This window comes from Halichoerus grypus, chromosome 7 (assembly GCF_964656455.1).
Source record: "Halichoerus grypus chromosome 7, mHalGry1.hap1.1, whole genome shotgun sequence".
NCBI lineage: Eukaryota > Metazoa > Chordata > Mammalia > Carnivora > Phocidae > Halichoerus > Halichoerus grypus.
Window position 1 is genome coordinate 46616096 of NC_135718.1, and position 24875 is coordinate 46640970.

Genomic DNA, 24875 nt, shown 5'->3' on the forward strand with positions numbered 1-24875 from the left:
TCAGATCCGAGAGTCCATCCTAACCAGAGTGACAGGAGGCAGATGGACGGTTTGCCTGAGGACGGGGTGGGAGGGAAGTACTGCAGAGGGGTACAGGACAGTTTCTGGAGGGACAGAAAGGTTTTACGCCTTCACCGGGGTGACGGTGATTACATGGGAGTATATAGCTGTCAACTCGTCGAACTATACGCTGGAAGTGAGTAAGTGTTACTCTATCAAATTTACACCTCCATAGAGGTGATATTTACATCTCCCTAGAGCAAAAAAAAAAAGAGAGCGAGAGAGAGGAGAAGAAGGTGGGAAGATGGGAACCAAGATGGGAACAGGGCACTCGCGCACATGAGACAAATCAGTAGACTGGGCCTTGCCAGCTATCTACTAGGGAAGGATGCAGAGTTATACATATCACCAGGTACCCAGACTTGACACCACCCCGGGAGCATATAATAGTCACATGCACCGGGCAATGATCACAGTGTGCTGTGAACAGCCCTTCGTCAGAAATCCCTGCTGATGATCCCGGCCTCCCACATGCCCAAGTGAGATCAGGAGCTGAAGCCTACAGGGAGTAGCATCAGGGCGCTCTAGTGGAATCCCTGATTAAGCAATCCTTGCCCTCGGCCTTGGCAAGTGCAAATGTGGAAAAATACACACACACCCCTAGGAGATAAGGCGGTCTATTTCCTATGAATTGGGGCAGCCCTTCTAGAGAAGTAATTTTGACTGTATAAATATGTCAACCAGGTCAAAACAACATACACACTCTCTGACCCATTTAGTCTCACTCCTGGGACTCTATCCCAGCAAATAATTTCCCTCCCTTGACCAAAGGGAGAAATCTGTACTACACCAAACTAATCACTGCATCCTTATCTAGGATAGTAAAAAAATTGGAAACAACAGAAATCTCCAATACGGGAATTTCCAAAAATACAATCAGGAAAACTATGTGGCAACCTAGAATGTTCTATGCTAGGGGATGCTGACATGAGAACGCAGACCTCATGACTGCAAGGATGCTCTCACAAAGATGGGAAAGCGTGTGCGACTGAAGACAGGATGGAGCATGGGGAGGGAACGGGGCAAAGCTGGGATGCCTTGTGTAGTCTCCTAGAATTTCCATGCAATTACAAAAATTTGTTAAATAAAACTTGAAGAGAAAAAGGTACCATTTCCCAGCAATGAAAGTGAAAATACTCTGCATTCATTATTAAAGCCCTAGACTTTCCTTTTTGATTGCACTAATTACGCAGAGACAGAAGCAGAGAAATTGCATTTGAGATCTGAGGCGGGGGTCGGGGGGTGTCAGGCCCTTGGGATGTGGTGTTACATGAACAGAGTTCAGCTCAAATAAGGGCAATTCTAGATCAGTCAGAGTGATCCAGAGACACGAGCTCACCGCAGGATGTGGGGAGTCCCCTATCAAAGGATGCACACCATAAGGCCAAAGAGAATTAGACCCTCTACCCACAAAGGTGCTGGGGGCAGGGGGAGGGGACTGACCTTTCACTCCTTCCATATCAGACTTGCTTTGCCTCTCCTGGGTAGGGTGACCACATGTCCTGGTGTGCCTGGGACAGCCCTGGGATACACCTGTTGTTCTGGCCGAATTCTTAATAACCTCTCTTTCACCCTTAAAAGTTTCCCGACTTGTCACCCTACTCATGGGAGGCCTTTGTGGCTTTGAGGAAGGGACCTGAAGCGACTCTGGTCAAGAGTCCAAAGGCCTGTGGCTCTCTGCTCTCCTACAAACAGGCTGCCCATTGGGCTCCGAAGCTAATGCCCGCACTCCCCGCACAGGGAAGCTGCCCGTATCTCCGAGAAGGCCAGTGGCAGGGGGCTCTCCTATCCTCGGAACATGGGCTCATTGTCTGTGCCACAAGGGGCCTCAGTTCTTCACTTTCAATCCAACTGTGAAATAGATCCAGGCAAGGGCTTTATCTGAATCTTCGCCGATTAAACTCAATGCCGGTGGGAAGCGATCCTGCAGTTGCAGACATCATCTGAATCATCCCCTCCAGAGGAGTCACTCGGCCAGACCGCGAGGGCTCAAATTCTTTGTGGAACCAGGTGGGGTGAGAACAAAGAACAGGGCCCTCCACAGCCCTTCCTCCAGAGTTTACCTCTCCCAGCTGCCCCTCCTCTGCAAGTCAGAGAGATTGCTTTATAATCGCAACTGTGGGAAAGTAGCCACAATACAGAATTTAGCCGTCTGAACCATGTGTGCGAGGCCAGCTCAGGGGCACTCAGGGCGGCCACGGTGTTGAGCAACACCGCCACCAAAACTGGCACTCTGTCCCCACTCAACACTGACTTCCCCTTGTCCCTCCCCCCACCCCTGGCAACCCCCTTGTCCTGTCTCTGTGAATCCGACTACTCTGGGTACTGCCCCTAAGTGGGACCGTACAGGATTTGTCCTTCTGTGATGGGCTTCTTCCACTTGGCATGATAGCCTCAAAGCTCACCCATGTTGTAGCACATGTCACAATTTCCTTCCTTTTTAAGGCTGAAAAAGATCCCACTGCATGTACAGAGCACATTTTGCTTATCCATTCATCTGTCGGTAGACACTTGGGCCGCTTCTGTCTTTGGGCCTCTGTGAATAAAGCTGCTGTGAACATAGGTGTGCAGACATCTTGCTCTTTCATTATTTTGGGTCTATGCCCAGACTGGAATTGCTGGATCATACGGTAATTCTATTTTTTGACATTTTGAGGAACCTCCATACTGTTTTCCAGAGCGGCTGCACCATTTTACATTCTCACCAACAGTGCACAGGGGTTCCGATTTCTCCACATCCTCGTCAACATCTGTTATTTTGGTGGGGGGATGTGTGTGCTTGTATGTTTTAATAATAGCCATCCTAATGGGTGCAAAATGGTATCTTCTTGCCGTTTGATTTGCATTTTCTTTTTTTAAAGATTTATTTATTTATTTATTTGAGAGACTGAGGGAGAAAGAAAGAGAGCACAAGCAGGGAGGAGGGGCAGAGGGAGTGGGAGAAGGAGAAGCAGGCCCCTCCCCCCCCGCCGCCCACACTGAGCAGGGCGCCCGATGTGGGGCTCGATCTCAGGACCCTGGGATCATGACCTGAGCCGAAGGCAGATGCTTAACAGACTGAGCCACCCAGGCGCTCCTTGATTTGCATTTTCTTAAGTCAAAGTGACATTCTGCACTTGAAACAGGTCTCATTAATACAACCAAAGAATGGCTATGATTAAAAAAAAAAAAGGTAGAGGAGCACCTGGCTGGCTCAGTTGGTGGAGCATACAACTCCTGATTTTGGGGTTGTGAGTTCGAGCCCCACACTGGGCATAGAGCCTACATACATACATAGATAAAATACATTTTTTTAAAAAGTAGAAAGTGGGGCACCTAGGTGGCTCAGTTGTTAAGTGTCTGCCTTCGGCTCAGGTCATGGTCCCAGGGTCCTGGGATCGAGCCCCACATCGGGCTCCCCGCTCGGTGGGAAGCCTGCTTCTCCCTCTCCCACTCCCCCTGCTTGTGTTCCCTCTCTCGCTGTCAAATAAATAAATAAATCTTTAAAAAAAAGGTAGAAAGTGCTAGTGCCCTCACAATACTGTCGTCTAGAAGCATGTTTACCTGACAACCCCGTGAGAACTGCATGAAGCCCTGCTCCCCACTCACTCCGTACACAGACATCAACTGCATCCCCGTTTGTCACCCCAAGCGAGTACTAACAGTCCCTCGGGAAAATCTGAGCCCCGAACTGGAGGGCGAGAGCTTTAAAATCCCTGTTAGAGTGCACAGGTGTTGGCTGTGAAGTATGTCAGCGTGCAAATGATTCTGAATGGGGCAAAGCGCTCAACAAAACCTTGTTTGTTCTAGCCCTTAGTACTGGTCAAAGCAACTACAGCTTGCCTTCTGTGTATCTGAACCTGCTTGCTAAGCCCAGGTCTGCCAGCAAAGCTGCAATCCTGTCCCTCTGTTCATTCGCCAAAACAAAACAAATACAAAAACTCTCTGTGCAAAACAATTATCTATGCTTTGCTTCAAAACAACAGGCGGAGGGGGGTGTGGGGAGGATATAAATTAGAATTGGCTATGAGTTGATAAATGTTGAAGAGAGGTGATGGGAACATGGGGGGTTGTTAGATCGTTTGATTTTGGTTATTTCTTCCATTTCAAAGAGAAAACTTCTCTGACGAGGTAAGGCTTGGCATACGACTGTATCTGTTTCCAGCGACCCTGGGAGGCAGGCGGCAGGCCTGTGACATCAACATTTCACAATGAAAACACGAAGACTCCTCGGGATCACTCAGTGTGGGTGCGAGTCCAGCCTGGCACCCGGGTGGTTACCCCCCGCTTCTCAGGCCTCACCCCACCCCTGAGCTCCTGGGCAGATGAAGAAAGCAATCACTGCTAGAGACCCGGCAGGGAGGCGCCTGGGTCATTTCCCCAACCAAGCTCTCTTGTGCCTTGGTTTCCTGACTGCTTTTGTCCCTTCCTGTTGGGCCCCAGCGCACACCAACTGAGAAACAGACTCTCGACCACACAGACTTGTCAATCCTGCAGAAGGCCGATGGCACGGCAGCACCCTTCAATCAAGCAGACTTGCTACGATTCTGGAATCAGGAGCTCCGCTATTCGAATCTGGGGCGGCCGAGCTGTTATTACTGGGAAAGTTGGGAAAAAGCTTCCCAAGAGCAAAGAATCTATTCTGAAGAGAATGTGAAGAAATGGAGATTAGCGGGCCCTCAGCCACAGCAGCGGGAAGTTTTGCTCTTGCTGCAAAATTCAGGATGACCTTCAGAGGGCAGGGCACAAGACCAAGCAAGCACAGCCTGGGGGTGGGAGAGAACAACACGTCAGCTAGGTGTCCGAGTGTCCCAAGTGTCAGCCTGCCTGCCTAGGCCAAGGGGCCCTCCACCAGACACCTGGCCGGTGGGCAGGGCCTCCTGGTGGGGCCAGGGAGGGGGCAGGGCCAGTCTGGGAAGCCATCCGCTGCGGGGATGAGGCAGCCACACACACCTCCCGTTAGGAGAAGCCCACAGGAACGATGTCCTGCGTTGCCTTATTTCAAGGGAAATGATGAAGTTGCTGGGGACAGGTTGTCCGGGCACAGAAAAAAGACGTGGGGTGAATGACCAACCCACTGAATCCCACCCTGTTTCTCCAGGACAGAAACCCCCCAAAACTTTGAGATACATCATTGGGAGATGATGCTATAAAATCAAGGGTAAAAAGCTGAGAAGTCTTAGTAAATCTGCCTTGTTTGCAAGGCAAACAAGGCCCAAACAGGGCATGCCGACACCCACAGTTGAAGCAAAATGTGGCATGACGGCCGATCATTCCGTCCCTTCTTCTCCAAGTGCCCCCCACACAGAAGCTGACAAGCAACACTTGCTGAAGGTGCACGACCGCGTCCCCTCAGCCACCTGCACGGACACCGTGTCTGCTTCTCCCCGGAACCAGCCCACTGGTTTCACACACATGCTATGTTACCTCCCCTGACGCCCTGACTGTCTCCAGCCAGTGCCTGAGTTTCCTGGTCTTCTTCAAGGCGAGAGTCCTTGAAAGAACCGCGCTGAGTCACGGTCTCCACTGTCTCACATCCCATTGGCTCCTCAGCCAGCCCCAGGTGGGTTTCCATCCACCCCCAGAGCACGCAGCAGCTCTGGTCAGGGTCACCAACAACCTCCACCTCGTCAAAGCCAATGCCAATTTTCTGTCCTCATCCTACGTCACCCCCCCTGCAGCACAGCTGACTGTCCTCTCTACGCGGAAGGCCTCAGAGTCTCCTAGCCTCCCCTCAGCCCACTCACTCACAGCCAACTCTGGAATGGACTTTCCTCTGCAAGGTCACCTCTAGCATCCCAAGACTCCATAGTCACACCTCTCCTCTTCTCAGTCAACACACTCTCCCTCCATGATCTCATCGAGCCTCCCCCCCTTCCCCTGATGCGGCTCAGACTTTCATCTCCAAGATGGTCACAGATATAGGAAACGGACATCTCCATGCGGCCAAGAGACCATTTGAACACGTCTGTCCCAAAATTCTCTCTCAGAACGTGGTACCACCACCCATCCCTTCACTCGGCAGACTCATTCCAAAATCAGATCCAACTTGTAACCTACCAACAGTTACTAAAAGAGGCAGAGAATAATTCCACCTACTTACTGAGCACTGTAAGGTCCTACATGACCTGGCTCCTTCATTTCTCTGTCCTCACTTGTGTACCCTCCCCCTGTACTCACTGAGCTCCAGCCACAGGGCCTTCTCATTGTCCCTCGCACATGCCCAGCGCATTCCTGCCTCAGGGCCTTTGCAAATGCTGCTCTTCCAGCCTGCAGCTTTCTGCCCAGACCCCTACTGGCTGCTTCTTCACAGGTACTCTGGTCTCAGCCCTTAAGTCGCCTCCCTGGAATGCCTTTCCCCCACCTCCCTAGCCAAGGAGCTTCCCCTCCCTGCTCCACTGCTCAGGAGGCTAATACCATTATTGGTTAAACACAAGCACCATACGGAATAGGTCCACTCCTCGCTCCCAGAGCACAGAACAGGGCCCGGCCCACAGTCAGGAGGGCACGAAGCGCCCTGCTGCCCATGTGTCGTTGGGAGCATCCCCAGGGCAGGGAAGGGGGAAAACAGACCTACGTGTGGGCCAGAGCTCCGAGCGTTCCTGAACCTCCAAGGCTGGGCTAGGGGCCCATTAACCTGGTTTTCCATCACCCTGGCCATCCCTGTCACAGTACTGTTAACAGCCGGTTTTATAATTAACTTGTCGCTGGTTCTGCCTGAGCTGGGCTCTCAGTCCCGCCCACCTTCTCCTCCAAGCCTCGCAGGGGCCCCAGCCAATCAGCAGTACGTGAACAATCATATCTACTGAATAAAGGACGAAGCGAGGGACCCGAGGCCGCTCTCGGTGACTCACCCAGAAGACAATGTTGTAGCTGAAAAGGAGGTACTTGTACCAGCAGCTGACCTCGGCGTTAGAGTATCTATAATAGTGCATCTTCTGAGAAGCGGGATCTGTGGACAGACACGGGAGTGATGAGATGACAGGTTCAGTTGCAAAACAGCTCCCCCAAACCTGCTCCCCCAGAAAGAGCAAAGGAGAGGTTCACACACAGACTCCAGAAGGCTCCAAATCGTTTCCGTGTTCCTGCACGAGTCCAGATACTGCTTTACCATCAGTGCCAGCTACAGACTGGGCAAAAATCATGTTAAGTCAACTCTCCAAAAAGAGCCAAAAAAAGAAGAGAATTTCTGAAAGAATGGAGGATGCCAATTTCTTTTTATTTTTTTAAACATTTTATTTATTTATTTGTGAGAGAGAGAGAATGAGCAGGGGGAGGGGCAGAGGGAGAGGGAGAAGCAGACTCCTCACGGAGCAGAGAGCCCGACGTGGGGCTCGATCCCAGGACCCTGAGATCATGACCTGAGCTGAAGGCAGACGCTTAACTGACCGAGCCACCAGGTGCTCCCATTACTTTCCTTTTGGAACCCGACAGCAATCCAGGTGGGCCCTTAACTCCTCCACCACCCCTTGCTCCCAAAGCCGTGGCTCAGTGGTGGGGAAGGAGGTGGGGGCCTTAAGCTGACCCCTGGGGGGGCAGCAGGACCTAGGGCTCACAGGGGAATGCTCACCCTCAGCCCCTGCTCCCCTCCCACCTCCTGGGGCCGAGGAGAAGGGCAAATCGTAACAGGGCCCGAGGCAAAACAGACAAGGCCACTCGGGCAGTGAGGAGACAACCGGCCCACACCTGCCAGGAAGAAACCAGCTGCTGCCGCAAGGAGTGGCTACTGCAAAATCCCTTCCTGGGAGCCGCCTCAGGGGCCTGACCACGGGCTCGAGACGTTCTGAGAAAGGGACGCCAAGCAGGGACATGCAAACCACACCCCTCTGGAAATGGGTGCCGTGCCCACTCGACCTCCTGGTCACGGGGCAGCACCAACCAGCACTGCTGGACGCCTCCATTTGCTCACCTCTTCCCTCCGACAGGGATGCGAGAGTCTGGCCCGGGCCCGTCTGGCCTCAGAAACCAGCCAGGTAGGGGACCGCGACCCAGCAGCCCCCAGCCCCACCCTCAGCACAGCACTTCCACAGAAGTCCCCTCCAAGGAGGGAGTATGAATGCAATCCCGGGTACCAGGGACACCCCCGGGCACAGGGCACACAGGAGGCCTGAACACAGCCTGGGCCACGCCGCCGGCTGCAGGGAGCCGAGCTCCTTCCTTCAGGCCTCCGCATCCTCAACTAAAACTGATCCTTAGCGTCCCTGGAGCTGAGGGACCCAGCTGGCAGCATCGAACGACTCATTCCAAATACAGATCTCGGGCCTCTCCCCTCTGCAGGTTCTGAGAAGTAGGTGTGGGGTGGGGCCCAGAATCTGCATTTTTGACAAACTCCCCGGTGATTCTGACATGCCCAACGTACCAGGTATCAGCCTGGGCACCAAGGGCTGCGGTCCCTCTAGGGTTCCTGCAAAGGCGGAAGGACCCTGCTAGCTGCAGCCCAGCACGCAGACCAGGGCTAGGGTCGGGATGGCTCGTGGCAGGCAACTAACTAAAGGGAACCAACATTCACCCATTCATGTTGCACACATGACAAAAACCCCAAAGCTCTGGGGTTTTCTCCAACTACAGATGACTAGCTTCATGCATATAGAAAAATAAACTTTTTTTAACCTAAAGCTCAGGCAAGTTTATCACAGAAAACAGTCAACTTGGCCAGAAATGCCCTAGAAGGCGGAAAAATGTTCTAAATGGTAGAAACCCTGTTCCTTTTTATGGACGAGACAATCCTGCTTCTTAGAATTGTCAAACACAGCCTCCTCTTCTTCGTGGTTCCTAGAGAAGCCTGGAAGGTGGATGGCCGTACCCTCCGTGGAACTGGACCCCAGAGACTGGGGAAGGCTGCTCAGGCACAGTACCCCAAAGTTTAGGAGTCCTAGAGAGTACTCCTTGGGCATCATTTAACCTAACCATGGTAAAGCTCTCTCTCAAAAGCTTTGAAGCAGTAAACAAAGCCAGACTCCCTTCCTCCACAGAGAAACCAGCTAATTAGCACGTCTGTCTGTTTTCCAGAGTACTGGCAACCTCATCCCTGCCCCCTGCTTGGGGCTTTTGGGAAATGATTACCCTGAGGTGATGTGGAGACTCTCGACCTGGAGATCCCTGTTCTTCAGTTCTGACCGGTTAACCGTGGAGAACACAGAAAGGCCACAGGAACTCCATGGGCACGCAGGCTCTGGAGGGGGGAATTCTCCACAGGGCACCTGGCCTCCCTCACCTTAGGTTTCACCCTCTTTCATGTGGCCCCGAAGACCTCGCCCCACAAAGACACACAACCACCCAGGTAAAACTGCTTTCACAGACGTCAGGGTCCAAACCCAGACCCAGAGAATCTCAACAACCAAGACATACACTCCCAGCCCTTACTTCCTGGAAACTCAGACATTTGGAACTACACTAGCCAGGTCCACACTGGGGAAGGACCAGAAACACCCTAAGCATCCACAACACAGTGTACCACACTCAGACGTGTCCCCTGTACATCTGCCATGCACAACCCAGAGCATTCACACGGGGCATCACACCATTTCTGTTGAACCAAGATAACCCTCTGCAGCCTAGGGGTGGCAATGCCCCAATGACACCATTTCCCCATCCCACTCACAAATGAGGAAACTGTTGAGGGGAAACAGTTCAGTCTTTCTTCACCCACTTGTTTATTCCTCCCCATGGGATGATAAGGCACTCAACTAACCATGGGGTGGGGAGAGCTAGCCCCCTTCCCCGCCCGCCCCTTCCCGTGGACCTGAGGAGCAGGGAGGAAAAGCTGCCTCTCACCCTCGCACGGCTCTCTATCCTGCTGGCCAGAGGGTGGAGAAGCAGATCCTGAACTTCAATGTCACCGAAAGAGCCTGTCTCCACAGGGGCGCATCCCAGGGTATAAACTAGAGCAGGTAATGAGGTAACGAGGTAATGGGAAGGTTTGTTTGGACCCCAGCCTAAGCCACACCCTCCAACACAAGGTCCTCGGGACCCCATTTGGAGGAGAACAAAGCCAGCGCTGAGCTCCCAAGGTCTGGCTCAGTGGCCTCACTGCCTCAGTGAAGGAAAAAGGACTGATGGGTACACCTGAGCCTCCAACCTGAGGGTCACCCACACCAACAAAGAACCCCAAGAAGTGGACAAACGCACCGGTGCTCACTAGAACCCAGATCTGACTCAACATTCAGCCGAAACAACTCCAAAGTGACTGTGCTCCCTGAGAGCTCACCTTATTTGCTCAACCCAGTCACATCAGAGGAAGGCAGAACTTAGCTCTCCACCAACTAAGGAATTCAACGAAAACCAAGGCCATTTAGGGGCACCTGCTGGCTCAGCAGGTAGAGCAGGCAACTTTTGGTCTCAGGGCTGTAGGTTTGAGCCCCATGTTGGGTGTAGAAATTACTTAAAAATAAAATCTTTAAAAAAGCAAACAAAAAAAACCCCATCAAGACCATCTACCTTAAAATATACACAAAGAATCTTATTTTAACAAAATAACAAAATATCCTAAAAGATGGCTAAACTTTTCACAAGCACTAATTAACATTGCAACAGAAAAGGATCTCCAAAAGCTGTTCTGTAGCTTTCGTATTCTGTGGAAATACATAGAAAACAATCATCAGAAAAATTTAATTCTAAGTCCTGAAACTGTCTCAGTTCCAGAACTTATTAAAACAGAAGAAAGCATTTACAGGGCAAATAGACATGTTGTCTGTCAAAACATCAACTTCTCAAAACAAGGGGGAAGGTTAGAATCAAGTCATAGTGTTGAGAGAGCTGGCTAGCAGTCTGAGAGCTAACTAATAAGCCAAAATAAATCTAAATATTTAAGGTTGCAAGCACACACACACAACACAACAGAGCATTTCAGGACGTCCCTTTCTTTGACCCAACAGGAAAAAATACAAAGTATAAAAATATCAATGTGAAACAGATAAACAGTTTTCAAATTCCCATATAATTAAAAGTAACATTAACATAAAAAGAAATACAAATGATGTTTTCAGCAGCTGCAGCAGTTACGACAAAGGGTAAAAATCTACAATACATAAAAATCCATGCTTAAAAGACTCCAGTGTTGCAAGGACAAAGGATATGGATACTACATGAAATGGAAGGACAATATAACTAACAGATGACAAAACGTCCAACATCACTGGACGGGAAACCTAAAGACAATCCAGAGATACTATTTCATGTTACACTGTTTTTTTGTTTTGTTTTGTTTTTAAATTTTATTTATTCATTTGAGACACAGAGATATATATAGAGAGAGAGCATGAGCAGTGGGAGAAGCAGAGGGAGTGGGAGAAGCAGACTCCCCGTTGAGCCAGGAGCCCAATGTGGGGCTCGATCCCAGGACCCTGGGATCATGACCTGAGCCAAAGGCAGACACTTAACCATCTGAGCCACCCAGGCGCCCCTCATGTTACACTGTTTAACGAAATCACCCGCACTACTGCCCGCAAGCCCATGGTGAGGGTGGCAAGTTCATACCTTGCTGGCAGGAGAGTCAACTGTGACTACCCTTGGGTAAGCAATATGGTTACAGATATTCAAAACAAACAAACAAACAAAAATGTCATACCTTTAATCCAATAAAGTCATGACTAAGAACTTGCCTCCAGAAAATAAACCAACAGAGGAAAAGGAATATGCATTAAGTATGAAATCTGAATATCATGGTTTGCAATTATGGAACAATTTGTAAGCATGTGGTTGAAGGCCAAAACGGAATATAAAAATATGGAAATGGTTGCATGGGGCGGTGGACTTCTAAGTGATTCTGTAAAAACATTTCCACTGCTGTGCTCACCATTACCACCGCTGCATTATAAATGCAAACTGGCCATTGCTGGGGAAAAGGGTGTGCCTACCTCAGAGGTTACTGCCCCCTCAACGTGATGACCTCTACCAGCACTGTAGACAGGGCTTGTCTACTTTGGGATTATTTCAACCTGTAAGAGTCCTTCCTTCTCCCTCTCCCTGTTTATTATTTTTTTAAGATTTTATTTGTTTATTTGAGAGAGAGAGAGAGAAAGAGTGCATGGGGGTGGGGGCAGAGGGAGAGAATCCTCAAGCAGACTCCCCACTGAGCACGGAGCGTGACACGGGGCTCGATCCCACAACCCTGAGATCATGACCTGAGCCGAAACCAGGAGTTGGACACTTAACCGACTGAGCCACCCAGACACCCCAGCTCCCCATTTATTTTTAATTAAAAAAAAAAAAAGCAGCTCATGCTCCGCTGTAAAATATTTGAACAATTCAGAAGTATGAGAAGTGAACTGGCAATGAGAAACCACTAAACACTGGTTTTCACATTTTCACCATGACCCACAGTAAGAAACACACTAACAAAATCAAGCCAGCGCCCACATACTCACATGCGCAGCTGAGCTCATGAAACAATCCCTCCCCTTATTGCATGCTGTGCGTTCTAGATTTGCTGTTTCCGTCTTTTTTTTTTTTTTTTTCAAGATCACGCCTACACATTATCTAAGAAGCAACTGCTGTAAAAGTTGTGTTGAGAAAAAGAGCAGATCCTGGGCCAGGGCTCCCCCTCTCCAAGGGACCCTTTCAACTTCTGGCTGATCTTGATATTTATACCCCATACAATAGCTCCTAGAAATTTCTGTATATAATATGCTTGTGTTACTATTCCCTGGCTTTTCAGTTCTAGGTATTACCTACCCACTTCCTACCCTGGAAGGCAAGGATATACCTCTCTTTACTTCCATAGAAACCACTTGTCCCCTGAAATCCCTTACTCTTCTCCTTTCCTGTATCTCCACCCCAACTGGAGTCAAACTCCAGCAAAGGCTGGAGTGATTTTCAGAGTTTACATTATTATGGCCACTTCAGCCACCAGAGTGAGCCATATAAACCATCATTACTGTTCCTACTTTTTGTCCTCTGGAATTAATAATTCTCTTATTTTCTTATTTAATTTCCTGCAAATTTATCAACATTCAACCCCAAATCCAATGCCAGTTGTCCAAGTCTCCTCTCAGTACGTTCATTCACACCAGATGTTCTATTTCCATTTCTTCTTCAGAAGAAAACTCTCCTGGAGCTTACTGAGTTCGATCTGGACTGGTGTGCAGAATTCCCTTTACCTCAATTTGGGATACAGCCCATGAGAGATCCAGTCTTTGCTCTCCCTGATGGAGAAACCCTTCTGTGCAAAAGGCAAGGTTTTGGGACCCTGTATGTCTGAAAACACCTTTATACTACCCTCATTCTTGAACAAAAGTTTGTGTATACAATTGGAATCAATGTCACAAAGAATGACAAAGGTGCCACTCTACCATCTTCTATTTTCCAGCATATTGAGAAGCCATGAAACCACTCAGATTCCTGATCTGTGTGTTTGATGTATTTCTATGTAGGCTGATCCGGCTGCCATTTGCTGGGAAATCCTAGTTGTTGGCATCATTAACTCTTTCCTCTTAGGCCAGTCAGGTTTTCCCAGTGAGGTCTCTTTTAATCTCCTCCCTGGAAGGGACGGGGCTGGCTGTTAGTACTGTAGAAGCCAAATGGAAGTAGAAAGCTGGGAAGTGAATGTGCTCTCTGTTTTTACCTCCAGGAATACCTGGAATCTCACCTTCTGGAGAAGGTTTTTCCTTCAGCAGAATAAATCTCCAACGTCCAGCTAAAGGGGAGAGGGTGTCACCAAGCATCGCGGAGAAAGGAATCTATGTATCTAACCACATCAGCTACTCTCCAATAATCCTTACATTTAGCCACCTTGTATGCCCCTCTGCCTCCCCAACCCCAAAATAACGATGTAGTGACACCAAGTTCTCTATTTTAAACCGGGTCACTCGTGTATCTCTTCCCGGCTGGCAAATTTTTTCTTGTCGTTTCTTCTCCCATTCTCCCTGTCCTCAGAGACTGATCCCTTTTTAAAAATTCCCTTTATCTTGGGGCGCCCAGGTGGCTCAGTTGGTTAAGTGGCCGACTCTTGGTTTCGGCTCAGGTCGTGATCTCAGGGTCCTGGGACTGAGCCCCGTGTCGGGCTCTGCGCTCAGCGGGGAGTCTGCTAGAGGATTCTCTCTCTCCCTCTGCTCCTGACCCCACGCACTTGCACTCGCTCTCTCCCTCTCTCAAGTAAATAAATCTTAAAAAAACAAATAAAAATACAAATTCCTTCTATCTTAACTTCTGTGGGGTTCCATAATAAAGTAAAATTAGGTGTGTCCACTCAATCCACCAATTTACCCAGATCTCTAGGAAGACTCCAAAATATTTTTAGTTGCCATCTTTTTTACAGAACAAAGTGAAAAACCAGAAAGTGTAATTTATCACCATATAAAAGAAAGGGTAAAAGAAACCTTGCAGATGTAATTAAGATGACTGATCAATTGACCTCAAAATAGTGAAATTATCAGAGTGGGTCCAAGGGAATTATGTGAGCCCTGAAAAGCAGAGCTTTCTACCAGCTGAGGGCAGAGGTAGTCAGGTTCCACGCCTGAGAAGGACGCAGTGCATTACTGCTGGATCTGAGGTACGGGAGCCACGTGCACGGAGCAGGAGTTAAGGGTGGCCCTGGCCAACAGTCAGCAAGGAAGCAGGGCCTCAGTCCTACAACAGTCAGGAACTGAATTCTGCCAACAACCGGCATGAGCTTGAAAGTAGATTATTCCCCAGAGCATCCAGAAAGGAATGCAACCCTGCCAACACCTAGATGTGGACCACGTGAAACCCTAGGCAGAGATCCCAGCTGAACTATGCTGTGCCTGGACAGCACCATCCACTCATAACCTAGAACCCCCACCCCCCAAGTTACCCTTGCGGTCTCCTCTCCCACTCACTCTCCAGTCGACCATTCACCAAGATTCAACCTTTCCACGTGGCTTTCAAGGCTCCCAGCACTGGACCTGGCCCAGTCACAGGCCCATCCCAGGGAAGGGCAGCCATACTCCCCAGGGAGCTGGGGGCCCTGTTGCACCTCCAGGTAGCATACCTTTAGCCCTGGACATCCCTACCACCCAAGAAGGGAGTCCTCAGAGCCCACTGGGGGCTGGGGAACATTCTCAGGCCAAAGAAACAGGCAGGCCTAAGGTGACAGGTTTAGGAAGACATAGGTGAATACGAAGGGGAAGAGGTTTCGGGGCGGGGGGGGGGGTGTTCACAAAGGCAGACCAGAGTAGGCTGCCTCACTGCCCACAGGAATGATGTGGCCTCAGCCCCAAGGCACAGTCACCCACTGAGAGGGGAAGGACTCAGATCCACAGGCTCTCAACTGCTTTCTGAGTCACACTCAGAGTCAGAAGTCTCTATGTCCCACTCTAGCCCATTCCCCTCACAGCCAGGGTCTGCCAGAAACAGTGTGAACTGGACATGGTGGTAGTAGCCACTCAGAGGTATCCAGAAGTTTGACTCTTCCTCAGGGGAAGACACTATAAAGCCACACAGGGGTGAGGCTGGGCCACCCTCCCTTATCACGGGGTCACCGTGCCCCTGGCACACAGGTGTGGGGAAAGGGAGGTTCCCAGTGTTCAGAGACTGGAGGCCCATGTGGAGGTCCAGGAAAGCCTAGGCTACCAGCTCTGAGCCCCAGCAGGCTCCCCAATGGGCCTGGGGTTCGAAGTGCTTGGTTTCCTGTATGAAACCCTGAACTTAGCAAACACAGCATTAGGAGTTTCCACACCAAAACCCACAACCTAAAACCTGCTGAGTCTAAGGCGCACCGAGGGGCCTCCTTGTTGATCTGGTGAGAGGAGAGACCTTTGTCTACCTCAGTGCAGTCACCGGGAAAGAAGCAGAGGGAGGGACAGAAGTGGGTCAGAGGAGGGAAGCGGAGAGGCAAGGGCTCAGCGGGAGCAATGCTGGGCCTGGAATAGAGGTCACCTAATCCAGTGATTTTCAAACTTACTATTTTTATTACTTTGTAAGCTACAGGAGGTTTTGTTCAAAGGAACTCTGACCCAGAAACCCAGCATGAAGACAGGCAGAGCAGGTCACTCATCTCAGGTGTCTGGGAGGAAAGGGGAGGCTCCGTGAGGTGCACACCTGAAAATAATGGGCCTGGTCCAGAGGATCCCAAATTCCAAAGAACATGAGAATCACTCAAGGAGCTTTTTCCAAACTGCACATGGAGACTAGTTCAATAGGACTGTGACAGACCTGGAAATTCACATTTTTAAAAGCTGTCCTTCACAGCAATTTGAAGGGACCCTTGCCGGCCAAATCTGGAAGAAATCTGAGCATCAGACTAAATAATTATAGTAATGGATTTTAACTCACTGAATAAAATAAGAATCTGCGAGTCCACTCATATATATACAAATACATGGATAAATAAACAAATGGAGAAGAGAAAGCTCTTCTCTACAGCAGAATGCCAAATGATAAATGTAGAAGGAATTAATGGAATTAAAATATCACTGTTCAGCAACCATGACAGAAAGAACTGTCAAGAACCTTGTGTCAAGAATCATCCGAGGGTTCTGTTTTGGTCCGTTACAGCTGCTACAACAAACCAGCACAGACTGGGTAGCTTACAAAGAACGGAAACTTATTTCTCACAGTTCGGGAGGTCCAAGATCAAGGCACCAGCATGGCCGAGTCAGGGCCCTCTCCCTGGTTCGAAGCTGGTACCTTCTGCTGTGTCCCCACGTGGTGGAAGGAGCAAGGAGCTCTGTGGTGTCTTTTTTAAGGGTGCTAATCCTATTCACGAGGGCTCCACCCTCCAGACCTAAGTACCTTCCAAAGGCCAGTCAAATCGGGCACTGATTTCAATATGTGAATCTGGGGGACACAAACGTTCAGACAGTAGCGGGCTCTAAAATTAGTTGATGAAAGTTTGATGAGAAACAGCATGTTTGCATCGTCTCAAAGCATCTCCCAATAGGACACTTATTAATTACAGAGAACATAATAGTAACTCAGCAGTGGAGAAACCCAGCAGATACCACCTTATTAACTAAGTCATTGCTGTTTCCATCATCGGTAATGAGTCAAACTAACACGGGTCCCTCCTGAGGGGATGCACTGAGAAGACACCTCATTTCTGTGGTATTCCTGATGAAGACACAGAACATGAATCTAATTGTAAGGAAAAATCCAAGAAATTCAAATTAAGGGAGATTCTACAAAATAACTGGCCTCAGGTCAAAAGGTAGAGCTTGTGGCCATTTTCCTTAAACAAACAAACAAACAACAACAACAACAACAAACGGAAATACAACCTTAGGACAAAAAGCAAGCCAGGGGCCCAGAGAGAGACCTTGAGGATGATTCATCAGGCAGCTCATCCATCGGCACCAGCAAGCACAGAGATGGTGCAGGCCCACCCAGGTGAGGCAGGGCTTAGTCACCCACAGCTGCTGCCCCCCAACTTTTCAGAAAGCTGGGTGAAAGGAGGCCTGGCACCTTCCTGTCTTCCCAGCTGCTATCCCCTCCGTCGTGGAAGGTGAAGCCGGCGGTTTGCAGGATGGGGAGCCCCTGCTGCCACGGTGCATGGTGCCCGATCATCACGGCAGGCCTGTCTCTGAAACCCTAAGTGCACATGAAATGTCTACACTCCGAAGCCGGCTGTACACAAGATATAGAGAATCTGGGCCCAGTTCACAGTGACATCTTCAATGGGGACAAGACCCCAGGAGGCCAACACACTGCCGAGTCTAGACCTCAGGAGGATCTAACTGGGCCCTCTGTCCACTCTGAAATTCTCAACTAAGGGCCTGGGGCCCGGGCTCCCTCGAGTGAAGATGATGTGCGGAGCAATCCATCAGTGCGCAAACTCGCTAGGCCGGTCCCTCCCCGTGCAAAGGCTTTTGTTGTGGAAGACACACACCTCCAACTTGCTTCTGCATGTCCGGACCCCTGCTGCATGCAAGGCGCCCAGAAAGAGGCTGTGGAGGCCAAGCACTCACAGCGAGACCGGCGCCTGACTCAGGGGGCTGGGGACACACTTCCTTCTACGAAATCCGGCGTCAGGAAGGTGCTGAAGGGCAGGATCCTGCACAGGAAGGAAGGAGGAGGCGGGAAGCTGGTCAGGAAACGCTCTACAGAGATGATGCTTTAAATGTGAACGAGATAAGTGCTCCACATCGAAGACAGTCACCAACTTGCCCTGAGATGGGGACACCACACTGCGGCGCAACACAGACCAACCATCTCACCCCCAAGACTCTCCAAGGCCATTAGCAGCACAGTCCCCGGTGTGTGCCCCGCTCCGGGCCGGGCCCTGCCAACAGTATCACGACACGCCCGCGTGGCTGCCCCCGCAGAGCTGACACAACTGGGGCCCCACCCACCACGGATTTTCCAGATGATGAGTGGGCCCACTCGTGGGGAGGTATCAACTCTGCTCCAATGACTGAGTCTTTGCTGCCGTTGGGGGGCGCCGCTCCAGTAAGTGCAAGGATTTGACCTGCATGTCTCCTGTAGACCTGAAATGTTCTCTTTGTAGTTTGCCCCGCCCCCGCCTGCTCGCCCCCAACACACACACACACACACACACACACACACACACACACACACACACAAACTACGTAAGAGAACTGACAATTACATACATTGACTCCTTTTCCTCCAATTTTCCATGCCTGAAATGCATAAAGATTATAGTTGTAAAATGTTAAAAATCCCTGTACCCAACACTGCACAGTCTGCTACAGTATCCTGTGTTTTAAGACAACCAACCCACTTCACTCCAAGAACAGCACTGGGAGCACCCCGGAATCCTGCTCCGGGGCGGGAGCTCTCCAAGGCCAGGGCAGAACCTGGCTTCTGGCCTCTTCCCAGCAATGCAAACAGCCCGGTGCGGGGCGGGGCGGGGGAGGTCACAGAGCAAAGAAAACAAAACAAACTTACTAAACAAGCTAAGAAAAATGAAGCCTGCTGGAAAAAAATAAATAGAACTTTGTGCACTGAAAACATAAAGAGAAAAGGAATGGGGGGAGAGTAGATTTTTTTAAAAAATTGCAAATCAATGGTGGGACACTGCTGAAAAAGGCTGAGAGGTGTCTGTCAGGGGATTAGCAGCTCAGCCCCTAAACAGAATCCCAGCAGGCCAGCCCCCCCCTCCCTGCAGCTGTGCAGGGAGCCAGGTCTCCTCCAGCCTGGCAGACTCAGGCCCACGAACCCCCATCAGAATGCAGGAGGTGGGGGCGCCTGGGTGGCTCAGTTGTTAAGTGTCTGCCTTCGGCTCAGGTCATGGTCCCAGGGTCCTGGGATCGAGCCCCGCATCAGGCTCCCTGCTCTGCGGGAAGCCTGCTTCTCCCTCTCCTACTCCCCCTGCTTGTGTTCCCTCTCTCGCTATGTCTCTCTCTGTCAAATAAATAAAATCTTAAAAAAAAAAAAAAAGAATGCAGGAGGTGGGCAGGCGATCCTACTGATATCAGGGGAGGCGTATCAAACTTTTTTCTGCTCCAAAAATAAATGTATAGTCCCCTTTCTGAACGATTTATTTGAACTTCAACATACCATACACCATAACATCTTTCTATAGAATGGTTTGTGTTTCTACGAGAAAACATTTACAACCTGATTCTGATCCTGTCGTCCAGCTGGGACAGATAGGGCGGGGCGCGTGGTACCAGATGGCTGAGGGAGGCTGCCTGCCGCCCCTTCACAAAGGAGGGCTCCCATTGCGCCCCAGAGATGACCTCGCCAGCAGGCTTGGGGGAGGTGCCCGCGGCTGCCGGCCGAGGGTGCTTTCTGGTTCCCAGCCCCACCTCCCAGACGCCCCGAGCACCCAGGGAGAGCTGCTGGGAACTGCACACCCGAGGGGACAGGGGCTGCCAGAGCTCCAGACCTGTTGGAAGTCGACAACTTTCAGGAGGGCAAGAGGGCGAGGTCTGCAAAACCACAAAACAGACTAAGGAAGGTGCTAGAGCAACAGGTGGGCGGAACAAAGGTGTCAGAGCCAGGGCTTCTCAAACTTGAAAGTGTATGCAAATCACCTGGGAATTTTGTGAAAATGTCAACGCTGCAGCTCAACAAGCTCTGCCCGGTGTTGCCAATGCTGCCCTGAGACAGGCCTGTGAGCGGAGCAGACCTGAGATGCCTAACAGAAAAGCCACCACCATTAGGGCAAGTCCTGGGAGGAAAGGCCACCACCCACCTTGACTGTGACCAGACTGACCCGGGATGTAATCCGCTTTCCAGGAGCTGTGCTGTAGTTTTGGACTTCGTTCGGTATTTCAGTGCATCCCACTGGATCCTTACAGGTTATTTTTATTCCCATTTCACAGCTGTGGAAGCTTCTCTAACCCAGTGACTGGAGAAGTGGGACTCCCTGCCTCTTGGGCATCTTCCAAGAAGGCCTGCCGTGAGGTCTGGCAGAAACACACAGCCCAGAGCAGTGACACATAGGCCGAGCCCGGTGAGGCAGACAATGGGAGGAAAGCCACTGGGCCAGCAGGCTCAGGAGGCCCAGGGGATGGCGGCTGGGTGGGGAAAGGCAGATAAAGGGCCAGAAACCAACCCTAAAGGGGCACCAGCAAAAGGATGGTTTTGCCTTCTGGAATCTACAACCCAACATGGAGACAAAATTTAACCTAGCCCCCTCCCCCCGCAGGAACAGGAGAGGGGATATTTAGGTACAAAGGGTGTCTCTATGTCCATGTTTTGTCTTTACTTTTAACAGCCGGGCCTCACTTTAAGGGAAGGTAAAATGCAGAGCTTTACTTTCCTCCCCTGACCCCATGATTCAAAGAGGGAATGCTGCCTTTCGAAGAGAACAGTTACTCACTCGCACCACACCCAGCCCCTGAGAACTGATAGTATAGGTGTTAGGCCTCGGGGTGGGTGAGTTTCCATGTGAAAAACATCTGTGGAGGTGACCATCACCACCACCTCTCAAGAACCTAAGGAAGAGATACCTTCTGCTAATCCCACCTGATAACATTTCTTCCCCCAAAAATCCTGAGTTAGCAAGAGGGCTTTCAAGGTAGTGACCAACCGTTTTTGAGTTAGAGTCAAAGAACTCAGAGTCACAGCTAAAATGTTTCTGAAGTTCATCTTTGCAACGCTGCCATTTTCCAGAGACCAGCGCCCATGGAAATGAATTGCCACGGTCACCTGGAAAGAGCCAGTGGCAGAGCTGGGACTCAACCCGAGCCTTCTACCTCCGTCTGCTTTCTCCAGAGCACCGTGCTGCCGCAATCATGACCTTGCCCGACCCTGTCTGGGTCCAACTACCGTAAAAGCACCACCTGTGTTGCAGTGCACTTGAAAGTAAACTTAGCTCTTTTTGCTGCGTCTTGGACATTTGCTGAAATGATGCCACTCCAAAGTACAACCCCATCCAGGGCTGGAACTCATTTCCTAATTTGTGAGACCTGGCTAATGAGGAGGGGAGCGGAATCTGCCGCCCCAAAATCTGCCTCTCTGGCATAAGGATTATCTTGACCTAGTTATTTTTTTAAAGACAGCAGGCAGGGGAGAAGCTCTGAAAACCAAGGAGAAGTTACTGAAGGGAAATTTACACTGACAAGGGAAGTCTCCACTTGTAAGGGTGTCTCCTCTCAGTACCAGGAAGACTAGGGTGACACTAAATCATAAACTCTTATCAATGGAGACAGAGCCCAACTTAAATCTGCATAACAACCTAACCCCGCCTCCTGGTCTTCCCTCCCAGCCCCAGTCATCTTTCTTGTGTCTTTAGCTGAAGAACACATTTAAGGTGATGGCTTGGGCCACTTCAGGGAGTTCCTCAAGTTCTCCTGGATCTCGCTCATGTATGCAGGAGGTGTACCTGTTACTAAACTTCTGTTTTTCTCCTGTTCATCTGTCTTTTACTACAGGAGCTCTCAGCCAAGAACCCAGAAGGGCAGAGGGAAAATTATTTTTCCTCCCCTCAGTGAGGCAGGCTGATCTCAAAGATGGATGGATTTTGGAAGGATAACATAAAATGGAAACACAATAAAAATAGTGAGTTACTAGTCCTCATGCAAAACAACTCTACTTCAAAGGCAGGTGACTATTACAGATTCTGGCTGCGTTTAGAAAACAAAGCAAGAGACTTCTGGTTTGGGGCAGGCTCAACTCCAGAAAAAGGTACCTGGGAATAGCCCTCAGCTCTGCCTGCAATCCCACCCGTGGGTAAAATCGGGCCCCCCAGGAGGAAGCTCATTATGCCCACCAAAGACTGGGGGAGGTGAGACACAGGGGCAGGGGATGGGTCCCCTCAGTTGGGAGAAAAATTCCCACAACCATAGACCAAAATAAAAAGAAACTTTCTCAACCACCCCTGCCACTAAATGCCAAGAGATCCTCCACGGACTTCATCACCGACTTCATGCAGGAGGGCCGGGAGGTAAAGGAAGACCACACTTGGTGCCTGGGAGTAGCTTTTTCTGTCAAAGACCAGGAGGCTAGCGCTCCCAAGGGGCTGTGTGTTCTCTCTCTCACCCCCTCAGTGGCCACAAACAGGTGGGACCTCTCCAGGTCCCCACTGTACAAGTCGCCACGATTCTGATCCAGTAAGAGGGGGTGACCGCCTCTAATCAAAGAGAGATCTCGGCACCCCTGGGGAGATGGGGGGACAGCTGGGAGAACGGAGTGCAGCCCGGGAATGCCTGCCTCTGGCTCAGTGGGAAGATTCATGTCCTAAGGGCTTCCGCCGGTGCTGTACACTCGCCGCCCGCTGCCTGCCCAGCCTGCCGCCCGCCTGCGATTCAAGAGTGCGGACACGGCAGAACAAAGGAAAATGGCCGGGGCTCAGGCAGCGTGGAGGCTACGGGCCAGCCCACCAGCAAGCAGGCTGTTCTGCAGTGAGCGCGCCAGGCAGGAACGGGGGACACTGGGCTGAGCACCGAGGTGCAAAGCAAAGTGGAGCCTGCGAGACTGACAGCATCCTAGGCACGCACCTGGACGCCACCCAGACGCCACCCAAGGCCACAGCTGGCCCAGGAGAGCTCAGGCTGAACCCAGTCCCAGAGGTGGCAGGCAGGTGGCTGACAGGACAGGCACTCCCACTCCTTGCCCAGCTGCTCTGAACTCTTGGGCTTGGGGGGGGGGGGGCAGTTCCAAGCACGGCATGGAGACTTGAGGGGGGGAAGGGAGATCCTGATGGAGGTAACCACAAAAAGCAGGGCCCACCTAGACCTCCAGGGATGGGGGGCACTGGGAGAGGGCAGAGTCCGGGCTGGGCAGCTCACCCAGCATCACAAAACACAAGAAGGGTCCCGGAGTGGCTAAGACCGGTCTACCAAAAGACTTCTAGGAGCATAAAGGGCTCCTGCTGCCAACAACAATAGCAGCACTGGCCACCCTCCTCCTCTTCCCCTCCCCCCCCTCAAAAAGTCCACAATGGGAGGCAGCAGGAAACCAGGGCAGAGCCTGTGAATAGCTCCACTGTCAGTCCCCAGGCCCCACCTCCTCAGCCCTACAGGTCACCCCTAGCTGCCACCCGGCCACAATAGAAACCTCTGTGCTGCCCAGGCCCCAAGCCCCATACAACCGAGCTGTGGGCATGGGAAGTTCTGGACTTCTCACAGGGGCAGCAAATGATGGCAGTGCTGGGAGACACAGGGCAGGGGCACAGGCCTCAAACCCACCAGTTCAGGGTCGTGTCAGCCCCCTTTCATCTGCCAGCCAGCCCTAAAATCTCCCTGCTTCCGGCCCTGCCCAGGCGGCCAGAGCCACAGGGGGCAAGACTGTGGTCACTTGAGAGGCGCACAGTGGCCACGGGGATGGGGAAACAGACAGAGGGCTCCCAGAACTCCCAGGAGGATGCCAGGCCAAGGCTCCCACATGCACCCTCTCTCACATTCCTCCCTCCCTCCCCCCCAGCCCAACCCAGGAGGAAAAACTCAGCTGCCCTCACCTCCCCACCCCCCCAGCTTCTGCTAGGAAAGGAAGCCGCCTGAGAAAACCCATCTATTATTTACACCAGGTGCCTTCCACCCAGGCTTTTTAAAATCACAGGGTGGCAGTCAGAAGTGGCCTAAAGCAGCTGGAGCTGCAGAGCAGGCAGGAGATCAGGGGTGGGGGGTAGGGGGGAATCCTAGAGCAACAAAAGGCCCAGTGAGGCCACGACAGGAGGCCTAACCCTCACACCAACCCCTGAAACTGAGGGAGAAAGTGGATGCCCAGCCCCTGCTGGGTTCTCAGCCAAGACTCCGGAGTCACACGCTACCCAAGTCCCGCACACTCCTGGGCCTGCTCAAACCCCCATCCGCGAAGCCTCTCCTCCCTCCCAGGACCTCATCTGACTTGGGCCGGCTCCTCTTATATCACACTTTTGGGTATGCACAGGGCACAGCCAAAGGCTGCAAACAACAGGTGCTCTGCGGAGACAGGCTAACCTGAGCTGAACCAAAACAAGACTTGCGGTAGGAACCAGGACACCAGCACACCCACAGTGTGTTCCCTCCAGCTCTGGGCTCTGCCTGCAGAAATAAATACAAGATCCCTCCGAAAGAAAAGCTTGGAAACTTTCCTTCTCCCCCTTGGAATCAAAACAACGTGCTTCCTTTCTCGTTAAGCACTCAATGCCTGCACCCCTCTCCCAGCCATCTATCATAGACCTGCGAGCATGTGCAAGGCATTCCTGCAGCTTGGCTTCTAGAAACAAAATTGGTCCTGAAAGCAACCTCAATGTCCAGCAGTAGGAGGCTGACAAAGTGAATCACGATGTACCACACAGCGGAAGAACGTGCTGCTGTTAAAAAGAATGGACTGAACTGTGAGCTGAAATGGAACAATCCCAAAATAAGCTTTAGAGTAAAAATCACTAAGTACAGAACAGAGTAATTAGTATACTAGCAAGGGGACACAAGAGGAGTACAGAAAGGAGATGCTTGACTAGGCACCCAGCATCTGGTGGTGGAGGCCTCAGGGGAGCAGAACTGAAGGGGTCAGGCATGGAAATGCTAATTTTCACTGTGTATCTTTAT

The 24875-nt window shown here is 51.0% G+C and overlaps 1 protein-coding gene across 2 annotated transcripts in view; it reads right to left on the reverse strand.

Annotated features, from left to right (window-relative positions):
• Positions 1-24875, reverse strand: part of TSPAN14 (tetraspanin 14) — a 53844-nt gene that overhangs the window by 19878 nt on the left and 9091 nt on the right. For both annotated transcript variants that reach the window (XM_036089787.2, XM_078077505.1), the window contains one exon: positions 6894-6991. In XM_036089787.2, the coding sequence (XP_035945680.1) occupies positions 6894-6974 (81 nt within the window). In that variant the 5' untranslated portion in view covers positions 6975-6991. Of the gene's footprint in view, positions 1-6893; positions 6992-24875 lie in introns of those variants that run through there.